Raw genomic sequence first — 15,473 nt, forward strand, 5'->3', positions numbered from 1 at the left:
AAAAGGAAATTTTGTATAGAATAGAGACAATGTTCTACTGATAATTACGATATGTTGCTTGATATACAAGTTTACGGAATAAGTTCAATTTTTGACTATGGAATTTGGTTTTAATGGAGATCATAACAATGGTGAAAAGGTTTTGTTTTATTATGAAATAGATGATGTACACATCATCATGTGAAATGTATGCTGGATTACTCCACGTGGTTTCAAGATGGCGCCGGGACGCGGCGTCTATCCGAGCCGGGTGTAGTGAGTAAGGATTAATTTATTTATGTATATAAAGGTGTGTATTTTAATATGTATGTAATGCTTGAGAAAGACGGCTTTGTACCGTTGAAACGCGTCGCAATAAAAGTTATTTAATCTTTGTCACGGAGCTCCTGGCCTCGGAGCGCGGGGGTCTTTTTTCTTTTTACCGCTTTAAATTACGATTTTAATTTTTTTGGCAATTCTGTCATTTTAGAAACAGTTTATTTTATACAGCACACATATGAATAAAGACTTTCATCCCAAAATGGATACCCCTGTTTGCCCCATGTTCAGAAACATATCCGTTGTGGCCCCAATATTATGTCCGTATGCACAACGGGGCCCAAACTGAAGGGTGCATCAAACTTAAACTGTGTCTTAACTTTTACGTAATCGGCATTATCCATTGGATAACAACGATCACGTTACCGGGGACCGCTCACTGCGGCGCTCGGTCACTGCTCCAGGTTTTCGGCTACGTTTAGCAGCCAAGAGCAAGGAAACTAAGTTTCCTGGCTCCTCCACAGCTTCTGTGCTTGTGTCCGCTATTTTGCTAATGAGCACATGCGCCAAAGTTGGGGGCCTTAGGTATGTTATTTCAATTCCGCTCATGGATCTGATCCGTGAGGGGAGATTAAACTTAATTTTCTTTTTTGACTTTTTAAAAAAAAACTTTTTTACTTTACATGATCGCTGTTATCCATTGGATAGCAGCGATCATGTGACCGGGAACTGCATACAGCGACTCCCGCTGACAGCTCTCTGCTCTCGGCTACACATGGAAGCCGGGAACCAGAGAGTTTTTAATTTCCCTGGCGCACATGCGCAGAAGGCGACATACGGACCTGGGAGTACAGGACAGTGCGGGACATCACGTAGGAGGTGGGTGAGTACTTTCAGCTGCTCTGATGGATCCGATCCATCAAGGCAGCCGATTCTTTAACTTTTTTTTGCCTTTTGTTGACTTTTATATGATTGTTGGCATTCGGTAAACACCGGCCACCATGTGACCGGGAGAGGGGTCGGGCGGCCCGGAATGGCAGCTCCAGGGTGCCGGTTACCTCTGGGAGCCAGCAGCATGAAGCTGTCATGTTCTCAGCTTGCAGAGCCTTGATCCCCGCTGGAAACATGGTTCTACGTCCTCAGGGATTAAGGCCCAGCAAGTTTGGATGTAAAAAGGCGATGGTCTGGTCATTAAGGGGTTAAATAAAAAAACCCAAAACAATAACATAACAGCTCTGCATTAATGTTTCACATTGAAGTCATAGTAATTTAGAATAGCCTTAGCTAGCATAGCTGCAAATTTGGGGAGCTCTGTAGTTTTTCGAATCCATTTGGGCAGCTCAATCTGAATGGCATCAACGTCACCAGTCATCTGAGAACCATAGGTTTTGACAATATATCCTCCAGAGAAATAATTACCACTTTTTGGTCTTGGATTTGATGGAGAGGGAACAGTAACATATTCAATGTTTTCGTCTTCAATGAACTTTCCCAAACTCTGGTTACCTCTAAGCAAGCTCTCAAATGTAACATTTAGCTGCCTTGTAGATAAAGCATAAATGGAGGTGCCAGAAGCTGAGAAATTACCGGAATTTAAATTGGCCTTGGAAATGAGATAGCCGAGCTCAATCCACTGTTCAGGATGAGCTTGCCCATGAATGTCTAGAAGTAAGCCTTGTGACATATTAGACTTGGCGTGTTGGATAAACCCCATGAATTCCTCCCAAGCTTGTTCGGCTTCATGAACACCAAAGGCCGCCTCGAGCTTTTCTCGGTTAGCATCCAACTTGGACCTTGAAAGGTTGTTAATAACAATATGAGGACAGGATCCGGATGTAAGATGGCATATCTCTTTGGCCACTGCAAACACCATTTCTTGAGTATACAGATCTGAAAGGACATTAACCTTACAATTAACAGTGTCCTTCACAGTTTCTGAGGGACATGGATGCCTATAGTAGCACTTTCCTACAGCCTTTTTCCAGCAACCAGCATCTCGTGAAGGTATTGAAGACGGAATTAATGAGCCTCCATGAGGAGCAGTCAAAATCAAACTCATGTTTCCAACATGATATTCGGTGTACTTCTTATGGCCGAAAATAACCTCTTGAGCTTCAAGTATCTTCAGCCACCCGCAGAGCAGGAAAACTACCAACATTCTGGATGACAGCGCTTTCTTATCTAAGTAGAAAATAAATGGTGCATGTTACATAAGAAAACCTGTAGCAGTAGATAAAGTCCTGTAAATTCCTAGTGACTCGCTTCTTAAAACGTATGTGCAAACCCTAAAAAGTATGCTTAGATACGTAATAGTCCAAATTGTCCATGGACCAAAGCATTGTGCGTTACTTCCCCAATTCTGACAAGCTCTTCACAAAAAGATGGCATACAAAAAAAAAACAACATCATCTTTCAACGTTGATGACTGATTTGTAAAGTATTATGTAAGACTGACGAATGCTAAGAAACAAAAAACAAGAAAAAAGAAAACTTTAAAAGCCGAAAAATATAAAGCAAAAACACAAAAATACCATTAAACTATAAAGCCATAAAAAATGTAAAAAAAACACACTATAAAAATGCAGACAGCTCTGTTCTCATTGTAGTGGCAAGACTTGGTATTGCAGGCCAAGTTCCCATTAATTTCAATGGGAGCATTTAAGGTAATACCAAGCCTGGCCACTGTAGTGAGAACGGAGCTGTCTGCTTCCAGCAGAAATCAGTTCAGTGCATGAGAGTACCAGTCCAGAGACAAGCAGATTGGTGGAGCAAGTGGGTGGCGGACTGCCACTGATCTACTATTGAAGGCCTATCCTGAGGACAGGCCATCAATAGTTTACAACCAGACAACACCTTTAAAATGTTATGAAAAATTTAAGAAATGACCGACAGTGGTTTCCCAAGGCCCCTTTGTCCTCTGTAACACAAGCGGCTTTATTGACAGTGATTGATAAGTTATGAACCATTCCCTGTGAAATGTACACGTATGAGCCAAACACACACACACAAGCGAAGAATTCTGGCACAAATTGCGACAGGAAACAGACCGAATTGCAAAATTCCCCAGAGTTATTCATAGTGTGCCTTTTCGATAAGTGTGGTACAAATTTCCCCATTTTTAACTATTAAAGGTTTTTATTCAGTTTTTCAACAGTACTAAATAAAACCATTTGCATAAAGTCTGTAGCGGACATATCCAGTCTATTAACTATGCATATAGATAGAAAGGAATCTAGAAAAGAGCAGAAAATATATATAAACAAATAGGAACAAGGGGAAGGGATTAAGTGCAGATGTATTGTTCATTATGAGAGAACATGTCTTGGTTTGAGGCCCAGAAGATATTTTGTGTGCCCTAGGACCAACCAGAATCTTTTTCAACTATACCAAATTTTACCGTCAGGAGGATCCCGAGATCGTTAAGGTCTCCCTCATCTTGGGAATTTGTAGAGCCATGGGTCCCACCATAAATAAAAGGAAAATGACCGACAAGCTTTCAAGTAAACAGTGGTTGGATACTGTAGCTGTCAGGGAGTCCAGGGATAGGGAGGCGGTGTAGGTGGTGGATCTCCAGTTTCTTGCAGTCAGGAGGGCTGCTGACTGAAAAACATAGCAAACCAGTCTCCTGATGTTGGGTGGATAATTGTCAATGCCTAAGGCTAGTAAGGCCAGGTCCGGGTCCATTAGAACAGGGCTGCCAGTTACCTCAGATTTCTCTTTTGTCTTTTATTGTGAAAATTTCAATAAAAATTGATAAAAAAAACAAAAAAACAAATTTGAATATAGAAGACCACATTTTCATTTTAGGGCAATCCCAAATATGTAGCAGGGAGCCTGTTTTGCCCACAGTTGCGCCAGCATAAATTTGAAGTGCCTGAGAATCAAATTACACCATTTTTACAGTTTCTTAAAATTATGCATTTTATGTCAAGATTGATAAATATCCACCAAGATATTTTCCACAATAACAATTTTAAAAGAAAAATCTCAATTTTTATACAACCCTCTTTAAATAAGTAGCCTACTAAGAAAGAAAAAACAGAATGAAAGAAAAACTTTACGACTAGAAAAGTTCCACATACTGATCTGGCCGATCTGACACTGGCTGAGCCTTCAGGTTTCTAATCATTCAAAACATCTTGAAGCTTATTCAACTGTATGCCTTCACCTAGTCTCATACCACCGTAGTTGTATTCATCTGCTGTCCATGTTACTCTACGGACAGCACATGGCCCCATTACTAACATTTTTTCACACAAGTGCTGTCCGATGCAAGTTGTGCCCAAGCTTCTCGGTTGCAACTAGTGCCGCAGGCCTTAACCCTTTCCGATCCACTGTCTAACGTCTAAAGACATTATGATTTAAGGCTGTACAGCTCTGATGTTGGAAGATGTCCATTGGGGTTTTCTTACTGTATATTGCCAGCCTCTCTGCTATCGGAGCCTATCCAACGTGTCACCTCATGCAGTACTGGCTTTAGCCAGCAGATAGCGCCATTTTATAATGGCAGAAAAAGAGTAAGCCCCCTAGGAAAACTAGGATACAAATTGGATTGGAAAGGGTTAAAAGTGGATTTCCACGAATCACATTGATTACCCTTCCACTGGACGTAGGGACATCACTTCTATGAGATAACGAACACTTACATCGCCCTCTTCAGTAATTCTGAAATCTTTTGGTTGGTGCAAGTATTTTCTTCAGTACAACTGCTGACCCAGCTGAATCAGGCAGGAGAATCAAACCAGATTTATTCTGGCTACACTCTTAGGGCTCATGCCCACGGGCATATGTATTGAATGTGGACAGCGTTGAATGCACTACCCATAGAGAACACTAGGGCTGTACAAGCATAGCGCACAGTAATAATAATCTTTATTTGTATAGCGTAAACATATTCCGCAGCACTTACAAAGACAGGGGGAATACAGAAAGACAAAAGTACAAAAATTTCAGAGCCACCGTTACATAATAATCAGTTGATGGAAACAGTAGGGGTCCTGCTCCAACGAGCTTACATACAAGTAATGGGGTGATACAGAAGGTAAAGGGGCTGGAGATGTGCACCATATGGTGAGGTGGAGAGTGAGGGGTGATATACACATAGACAATGGTCGGACATTTAGCCGTGTGATGGCAGAATCGGTATCACTGCAAGGGCAGTTGATTGCAAGGATTGCAGGCAGTAGGTCAGGGAGCATGTTATCGGGCGGCGTACAGAGGGGTTTGTTTAGAGAATGCGGTATGCCTCTCTGAAGAGGTGCGTTTTTAGAGCACGCCTGAAGTTCTGTGAGTCCTGGAATGCCCTGGTATCCTATTGTAGTGCGTTCCAGACGACTGGTGCTGCTCTGGAGAAGTCTTGGAGGAGGGAATGAGAAGTTCGAATTAGAGGGGCGTGCAGTCAAGTTTCGTTAGCAGAGCGGAAAGCCCAGGCTGGGTCATGAATTGAGATGAGGGAGACAATATAGGGGGCACTGCGCTGTGGAGGGCTTTGTGCATGAAGGTAGTGAGTTTAAGTTGTATTCTGTATTTGATGGGCAGCCAGTGCAGTGACTGGCACAGGGCAGAGGCGTCCGAGTAGCGGCTGGACAGGAGGATGGGCCTGGCTGCCGTATTCAGGATGGATTGGAGAGGGTAGAGTCTGGTGCAGGGGAGGCCGATCAGCAGCGAGTTGTAATAATCGAGCCGAGAGTGGATGAGGGCAACAGTAAGCAGTAAAAAAAAAAAAAAGTATGCTGCAATCTTTTTCATGCACATAGTTATACGCAATGTACATACGCTTATGTGAATGGATCAATGAAAATCAATTGTACTTTCATTGACTCCATTCACAGTGTACTACGCAGGCAAACGTAGTAAGCGGTGAAATCAGGCTCATGGGCCCTTAGAAGAAACGGTTTTTAGTCTTCTTTAAAGAGACTCCAGTTTGGGGACAAAATTTCTGTCCTGGGACTGGAGGGGGTAGATTACACTGTACATGAACTACTCAGCAGTCTCTCCCTTCCGCTAATTCTTGATACCGTTTTTTGGGTGACCTGCTCTATGATTGGACCGTGCTGCTCACGTGATTAGTGACAGCCAATCACCGAGCAGTACATAGTGTAGGTCGAAAGTGACAGCAGCAGTCCTGGGCACCCAAAAATGCCACCTGGATTTGGTGTAACGGAGAGACACAGAATACCTGTGGAATACGGCATGTGATACTATACGAGTCCATGAACCTATGCATAAAAGGCAAATCGAAGTATAGTACAGGCCATAGCAGTCTATGTGCACCTTATTATGGTTTCAAAACAAGTTATTAGGACATCGTACATAAGGCCTTAAAGTGACGGACCTGACTTTTCTGAATTTCTTGTTGAACAAAAAATCCTTAACTTTCAAAAATGAAATACAATTTACTCACTTTTCCAGGACTCTATTTGGTTCCCTCACTAACCGCTTGTCTCGGCTGTGGATGTCATGAGACTTCTTTCTATTTTCTTTCTTTTCTCAATTTTCTTTTATATGAGGTTATTGAGAAACTGTTTGTCCTCTTTTATACATACAAGGCCATAAAGTTAATGATTAGTCTGCTGGCTAAGTGCAATACTTTTTAACGCCTTAAGGAACAGGCTGTGTTGTACTTTAACCCCTTCATGACGCGGCCCATTCCTCCCCCCCTCCCCCCCCCCATTTTCGTTTCCCCCCCTTAAAAAAATCATAACTCCTTTATTTATCCATCGACATCACTGTATAAGGGCTTGTTTTTTGCGGGACGAGTTGTATTTTTCAATGGTGCTATTTAATGTACCATATAATGTACTGAAAAACTTTTTAAAAATTCTAAGTGGAGTAAAATGAAAAAAAACGACATTCCGCCATCTTTCAGTGCGTCTTGTTTCTACGGCGCACAAACTAAAACAAAAACGAAGTGAAAACTTTATTCTATGGGTCAGTACGATTGCTACGATAGCAAACTTGTATAGTTTTTTTTTAACTATACTACTCTTTTTTTAAAGACATTTAATTTTTTTCAATTATTTGCTGCGGTCATCTTGTGCGCGCAATAACTTTATTTTTCTGTTGACATAGTTCAGCGATGGCTAATTTTTTGCGGAATGTCCTGTAGTTTCCGATAGTACTAATTTGGAATACGTACGACTTTTTGATCACTTTTTATTGCGTTTTTTCTGGGAGACAGGGTGACTGAAAAGGTGCATTTCTGGCGTTCTTTTTTTTCGGACGACGTTCACCGTGCGGGGTAAATAATGCACTACTTTAATAGATCGGACTTTTACGGACGCGGCAATACCAAATATGTATTTTTATTTTATTATTTAGACTTTTTAATTATAGATATGGCAAAAGGGAGGTGATTTAAACTTTCATTACTTTTTTTTCCCAATTAAAAAAACTTTATTGCTTCTTTTTTTACTTTACTTTTAAGCCCCCCGGGGGACTACAATATGCGATACTTTGATCGCTCCTGCAGTATGACGTAATGCTATAGTATTACGTCATACTGCATTCTGACAGGCAGCCTATCAAGCCACCCCACGGGGATGGCTTGATAGGCAGTCTCTCAAGGCAGCCCTGGGGCCTTTCAGAAGGTCCCCAGCTGCCATGACACCTGCACGGCTCCCCCGATCTCACCGCAGGGGGGCCATACAGGATCCCCAAACAGCATTCGGGTGCTTTAAATGCCGCTGTCAGAATTGACAGCGGCATTTAAAGGGTTAATAGCCACGAGGGCCAGATGGCCGATCACGGCTATTGCTCGCGGGTGTCAGCTGTAGTAAACAGCTGACGACCTCTCTGCATACAATCCCCCGACGCTCCAGGATTACGTCCTGGAGTGGGAAGGGGTTAAGGACCAGACACTTTTTAAGGATTTTAGTAATGTGGTAGTTTTACTGCCCTATTTTTTTTCCTTTAGCTATTAAAATTATTTTAGCAGGTTTTTTTTCCGTGACACATAGGGCTATTTTTTAAATAGCTCTTTCACTGACTTTTTTTCCCCATTTTCTAGATTTATTGGGGGTAAAAAGCTTTAACATTTATAGTTTTTTTATTATTAGTATATTTACACTAAAATAAAGTATGGGAACAGGTTCCTCATTTCGTTTCGGGCGTTTTGATATGTAATATGTATGGTTTTGGTTTACAGGTTGCATACGGTGACTGTTTTGGTTGGTACCATTTTTTTTCTTATGTATATATTGTTGTTTTATTCTGGAATTTTGTTTAACCTATTTATGCAATTATTCTTTTTACTACCGTATCTATGCCCCCCATGACGTCATGTAAGACCTCTGGGGGACATTCACATGTCTTTTTGGTTTTTTTATTTGAAACTTTCCCACTGTACCTGGAGCATCCATGGGAGCCCCAGTTACAGGGAGAAACATCCCCCTGTAATCACTGGCAGAGCTGATCAGGGTCTACTACCCACTTCTCCCTCCTCCTACGGTTTGTCAGCTGTGACTAACAGCTGACAACCCATCCTGTTTCTGATTGATTGCAGAAGCAGGAGGATTTAGGTCCCACCGTAATTTTACTATCGGCAGGGCTTTAAGCCCAGGACCAAGCACCGTATATTTACCGCGCTTGGTCCTTAATGGGTTAAAAGAAACCATCTCACCCCTAAAACTAAAACTTTACTGGCAAGCAAGGGCTAAAATAAAATTAAAAAAAAAAAAATATATATATATATTTTATTTTATTTTTTTTAATGCCCCATCTTATCCCAACGATCCTATGTAACTCTGCAATTAGGTTCCGAAGTTATAGCTTGCCATGTGCAAGACTTTGACCAAGAAGAGTCACATTGATGTAGGGAAGTTGCCAGGCTAGCCGCACCACCATTCTCTGGATAGACAGGGTTCACTGTGTAATTGGAGATTCATCAAACGGCCTATCTGGAGAAACTAGGGTGTTGTGTTTACTTGAACTTTGTATCTTAAAAAAGACAAAAAAAAAGGCTCATCATAACGGCCGCCTGTCCATGGGCGTAGCATTCTCCAGCAGCGGATTTCCGTGGCGGGAGAACGCTAAAGTCACCGTGGTTTTCCGCAATGCACCTATCATTAATGATAGAAAAATTGCGTCAATTTTTTGCTCGTGTACATCAGGCTGCGCTTTCCATATTTATCCTATGGAAAGCATTCATTGTGTTACCAGTGTGCAGATTATCGCCCGTGGACAGGAGGCCTATCTCAAGCTTGAGGCTGTCTGTTCATGGGCGTTGTGAAATCCCATGGTGAATCTCCGCCGCAAGAGCCGCTGCCCAGGAGCAGGAGCCCACAAACGGATCTCTGTGGTGAGCCTAACAGATAGGCTCGCCACAAGAAAAAATTGCGACAATTCGCAGCATGCTGCGAATTGCTGGCCGCGAGTAAAGTATCACAATGATTCTCCACTCGTGGACAGGGGGGCTGCGCTTTCCATAGCAAAGCTATTGCTGTGGGGAACGCAGTGAAAATTCGCCCGTGGATGGGGGCCCTTAGGAAACCGCTGCTCCTTAAGATCTCCGCGAGGAGTCTTAGCCAGCTGCACGTCTCAGAAGCAACAGACAATGAATCCAATGTATGATAAAGTTGCAGCTTCTACACGAGATTCTCTCCTGTAAATCTTTATTTCAGGTATTCAGACACATGTTAAAAGATGCATGTCTCTGCTAGCAAGTAGCTGACATGTTTCAGCAGATACAGCTTCCTTTCTCACAGCTGCAGGACATGCCGTAGTTTAAGTGTCCATGATTGCAAATCATTAACGGCTGTGCATTGCTTTATTCTAAGCTCAGAACTAGAGATGAGCGAACGTGCTCGTTTAGAGCAATTACTCGATCGAGCATCGCTTTTTTCGAGTAACTGCCTACTCAGGCGAAAAATTCGGGGGCGGTGGGGTGGAGCGGGGGTTAGCAGGGGGGGGGGGGCGGGAACAGGGGGGAGCTCTCTCCCTTTCCCCCACACTCCCCACCGCAACACCCCCCACCCCGCTCACCCCCGAATCTTTTCGCCCGATTAGGCAGCTACTTGAAAAAAGCGATGCTCGATCGAGTAATTGCTCTAAACAAGCACGTTCGCTCATCTCTACTCAGGACACATTCCTCTATGGTCCTGGCTTCAAGACTGGCCATAATCACATGAAAAGCATTACGATGGACGTATAAATCCCTCTATGGTGCTGACTTCAAGATTAACCCTTTTATATGAGACATTGCAGTATACATATGAATCCTCTATAGTGCCAACTTCAGGATTAACCCTTTCATATAAGGGACATTATAATAAATACGTATATTTCTCCATGATAGGCCGCCTGCAGACAGGCGGAAATTCCGTGGAATTTCCGCCTGTGGAAGCTGCCATAGGATTGCGTTAGGAGATGCAATCCTAGGCAGATGACCGCGATTTGGCCGCGAGCAATCTCGCGCAGCAAACAAATCGCGGCAAGAAACGTCACTCCCCAGCCCGCTGATTTTCTTAGCGGGCGGCACGGATAGCATTCCTTCAGCTGGATAGTAAAGTTAGTTTTAGTGGTGAGAAGTTGGTGACAGGTTCACGTTAAGATGGAAAAAACCTATGTATTTACCCCTATATTTGTTTTTCAGGGGTTTTCTGACAAAAAAAAAAAATTGCAGATGGCAGATTGTATGAAATAGAAAACAAGCCATGCTCACCTCTCCCATGGTCTTCTCTTTCCAGCGCTGCCCCTCTAGTCTCTATGGGTCCAATCCTGGAAGGGACCGCAGCAGTCACGTGTCATTCTGCATTCACATGATCACTCAGCCAGTAATTGGTCTCCGTGGGCGTCGGTGTTTGAATGGTATGCAAGAATGGGGCCAGCGATTGGCTGGATCATCAAATGAGTGATGAATGATACACGACTGTTGCAGTCACTTCCTGGATTGAATCGGTGGCGCTGGAAGGAGAGGCCATTGGAAAGGGGATTAGGGCTTTTTCTCTTCTTAGTGCTATTATCTGCTGCCTGCAATTTATGGTTTTAAAGGGAGCCTGTCCCCACTGTTAGAGAAATTATGATTTAGGTAGATCAAAACGTCAGCTAGTCAGGATAGATCTGAAAAGATACAGATAGAGGTTTGCTGATTTCAATAAGACAAGCAATGGTAATGTTAGATGGGGTCTTACTGAAGATTAGAGAGCTACCTTTATTATTTTGAAGCAATGCTACAGTCTACAAAAATTAATCAAAGTGCCTGCAAGGTAAGCAGATACAAAGTGGACTGGCAATGGGAGGGGCGGGAGTCTATGCTCTGGTCTGGGCTCTATTCTAGCTCTCAACATCTCAGGTCTTGATGGACATCTCCAGTGTCTTGCATTCCAAGGCTTTCATGAATGCAGCACTGAGAGGGATCTGATGCATATGCGGCTAATTACTTGCGAAGCAGGCATGAAAGCCTTGAAATGCAAGACCTCTCTAGCAGCCAGAGCTGGAGGTGATAAAAAGAACTCAGGGACATTTCTAAACATCAAAACAAGAAAAAAAAATCCCTGGACTGGAGTGTTAGATGGACCGCCAATTGGACACTCCACTTTGCATTTGAATACAGCTTGGGAGGAGCTTTAACCCCTTCATGACGTGGCCCTTTTTATTTCCACTTTCGCCCCCCTCCTAAAAAAAATCATAACTCCTTTATTTATTGACGTCGCTGTATGAGGGTTTGTTTTTTGCGGACGAGTTGTAGTTTTTAATGGTGCTATTTAATGTACCATATAATGTACTGAAAAGCTTTAAAAAAAATTCTAAGTGGAGTAAAGTTGAAAAAAAAAAAAACACATTCTGCCCTCTTTCAGTGCGTCTTGTTTCTACGGCACACAAACTGCAACAAAAATGACATGATAACTTTATTCTATGGGGCGGTACAATTACTACAATACCAAACTTGTATAGTTTTTTTTTACTATACTTTTTTTTTTCAAAGACATTTCATTTTTTCAATTATTTTCTGCAGTCATTTTGTGCGCGCAATAACTTTTTATTTTTCCGTCGACATAGTTCAGCGAGGGCTCATTTTTTGCAGGATGTCCTGTAGTTTCTGATAGCACAAATTCGGAATACGTACGACTTTTTGATTGCTTTTTATTGCGTTTTTTTCTGGGAGACGGGGTGACTGAAAAAGTGCATTTCTGGCGTGCTTTATTTATTTATTTATTTTTCGGACGATGTTCACCATGCGGGGTAAATAATGCACTACTTTGATAGATCGGACTTTTACGGACGCGGCGATACAAATATGTATTTTTATTTTATTATTTAGACTTTTTAATAATAGATATGGCAAAAGGGGGGCGAATTAAACCTTTATCACTTTTTTTCGGGGGCTTTTGACAGTGGCATTTAAAGGGTTAATAGCCGCGATCGGCTGAACGGCCGATCACGGCTATTGCCCGCTGGTGTCAGCTGTAGTAAACAGCTGATGCTCGCGCTGTATGCAGAGAGGTCTCCCGTGACCTCTCTGCATACATACCCCGACATTCCAGGAAGTAAACGTACGTCCTGGAGCGGGAAGGGGTTAAGATTCAAATTTGTGGACTGGAGCATTGCTTCACAATAAGAAAGGTAGCTTTATATTCTTCATGAAGACCCCCATCCAACATTACTATTGATTGTCATTGAAAATATGCGGTGGCAGACTCACTTTAGTGTTGGAAAACCCCTTTAAAGTGTACCTGTAAAGATACATATTTTTATTATAGGAACTCTTATGATTCAACATATTTTATGCAATCACTGGAGACCGTATTGCAGCATAGTGAGAGAATGGTGGGCTACACAGTTTCCCTGCAAAGAAATAGGGAAGTGCTGCCCCCTTCTGCAGCCGAGTTTGCACAAGTAGATGGGAGGCAGAAAATGTCTGTATCTCAGGAATGAGTAGTGTAGTTGTACAGCATGGACATCATATGGTCTTGCAACGGGTAGTTAGATTGTAACTTTTACTCTATATCACAGAGTTTGGAGGAGATTTTAAAAACAGAAGGCATTTTCAAATTTCAGCATTTTTAGGCTTATTGCTGATCATTAACAACCCCTGAATGATTCCTTCATATGTAGCGAGTTATTACATGAAGCGCCACATCACAGGATAGCTTTCTTTAGCATTGGGCTGGGAATGCGACTTTTGCAGCAGTTGTACGTTATCCCAATGATGTCTGACCACCCTAATGTGTCCCATGTGTTCCCCCCAAGAAAATTCATAGGGTGGTTCAGGTATGTAAATATTAGGAAAGTAAAACGCACAATGAAGATAAATCTGTACCATTTGGCTGAAATTAAATTTAAAAAAAAAGTTGAAAAACAAAATTTGGAGGAAGAAAAAAAACAAAAAACTTGCCGTGATTCGAACCGGGGTTGCTGCGGCCACAACGCAGAGTACTAACCACTATACGATCACGGCTGATGCTAAAACATCAGTTGTTACAGCTTTCTTCTCTTGAGGAAGAACCTGTGATGTCATAAAGGCTTGTAATCTCAAAGGATTGACTTTACAACCTCATATTCGGCTTGGTCCTTAGATACATGATCATGTGCAGGAATGGAGAAGGACTTCTCCCAGAAGTACCTACATATTTCAATGCAAAAATGGGAAAATTCAAACATTGATATCCAAAAGAAAAGAAAATTTCTGTCTCCACAACATTTTGTAAACTCTCGCAACACATGATGAGGGCTGCGTATAGGTTTACATGTGTCTTTCCAGCAGCAAATAAAAGAAAAAGGAGGAAAAAAAACAAAAAAACATACAAAGCTGAGAAACTTATATCTGTAGTAGAGATGAGCGAACACCAAAATGTTCGGGTGTTCGTTATTCGGAACGAACTTCCCGCGATGTTCGAGGGTTCGTTTCGAACAACGAACCCCATTGAAGTCAATGGGCGACCAGAACATTTTTGTATTTCGCCGATGCTCGCTAAGGTTTTCATGTGTGAAAATCTGGGCAATTCAAGAAAGTGATGGGAACGACACAGCAACGGATAGGGCAGGCGAGGGGCTACATGTTGGGCTGCATCTCAAGTTCCCAGGTCCCACTATTAAGCCACAATAGCGGCAAGAGTGGGCCCCCCCCCTCCTAACAACTTTTACTTCTGAAAAGCCCTCATTAGCAATGCATACCTTAGCTAAGCACCACACTACCTCCAACAAAGCACAATCACTGCCTGCATGACACTCCACTGCCACTTCTCCTGGGTTACATGCTGCCCAACCTCCCCGCATGACCCAGTGTCCACAGCACACACCAAAGTGTCCCTGCGCAGCCTTCAGCTGCCCTCATGCCACACCACCCTCATGTCTATTTATAAGTGCGTCTGCCATGAGGAGGAACCGCAGGCACACACTGCAGAGGGTTGGCACGGCCAGGCAGCGACCCTCTTTAAAAGGGGCGGGGCGATAGCCCACAATGCTGTACAGAAGCAATGAGAAATAGAATCCTGTGCCACCGCCATCAGGAGCTGCACACGTGGGCATAGCAATGGGGAACCTATGTGCCACACACTATTCATTCTGTCAAGGTGTCTGCATGCCCCAGTTAGACCGGGCTTTTTAATTCATAGACACAGGCAGGTACAACTCCCTATTGTGAAGTCCCTGTCGACCGACAGCATGGGTGGCTCCCTGGAACCCACCGGCGGTACACAAAAATATCCCATTGCATTGCCCAACACAGCTGAGGTAGTAATGTTGTGCGTAATAGAGGTGGGCTTCGGCCCACACTGCATGCCCCAGTCTGACTGGGGTTCTTTAGAAGTGGACACATGTAGGTTACACTCCCTGTGGACCCACTGCCTGGGTGGGTGCCAGGAAGCCACCGGCGGTACATAGAAATATCCCATTGCATTGCCCAACACAGCTGAGGTAGTAATGTCGTGCGTAATACAGGTGGGCTTCGGCCCACACTGCATGCCCCAGTCAGACTGGGGTTCTTTACAAGTGGACACATGTAGGTTACACTCCGTGTGCACCTACAGCATGGGTGGCTCCCTGGAACCCACCGGCGGTACACAAAAATATCCCATTGCATTGCCCAACACAGCTGAGGTAGTAATGTCGTGCGTAATACAGGTGGGCTTCGGCCCACACTGCATGCCCCAGTCAGACTGGGGTTCTTTACAAGTGGACACATGTAGGTTACACTCCGTGTGCACCTACAGCATGGGTGGCTCCCTGGAACCCACCGGCGGTACACAAAAATATCCCATTGCATTGCCCAACACAGC

General features: G+C 43.2%; 1 protein-coding gene across 1 annotated transcript; it reads right to left on the reverse strand.

The window, feature by feature from the left end:
• Positions 1-492: 492 nt before the first annotated feature.
• On the reverse strand, positions 493-6,706 carry LOC136579773 (uncharacterized). The gene is made up of 2 exons (XM_066579838.1): positions 6,662-6,706; positions 493-2,439 (listed from the first exon to the last, which is right to left on the reverse strand). Exon 2 carries the CDS (start codon positions 2,414-2,416, stop codon positions 1,499-1,501), a length of 918 nt encoding a protein of 305 aa, XP_066435935.1. The 5' UTR covers positions 2,417-2,439; positions 6,662-6,706; the 3' UTR covers positions 493-1,498.
• Between the last annotated feature and the right edge of the window lie 8,767 nt (positions 6,707-15,473).

The sequence above is a fragment of the Eleutherodactylus coqui genome, chromosome 10, assembly GCF_035609145.1.
Source record: "Eleutherodactylus coqui strain aEleCoq1 chromosome 10, aEleCoq1.hap1, whole genome shotgun sequence".
NCBI lineage: Eukaryota > Metazoa > Chordata > Amphibia > Anura > Eleutherodactylidae > Eleutherodactylus > Eleutherodactylus coqui.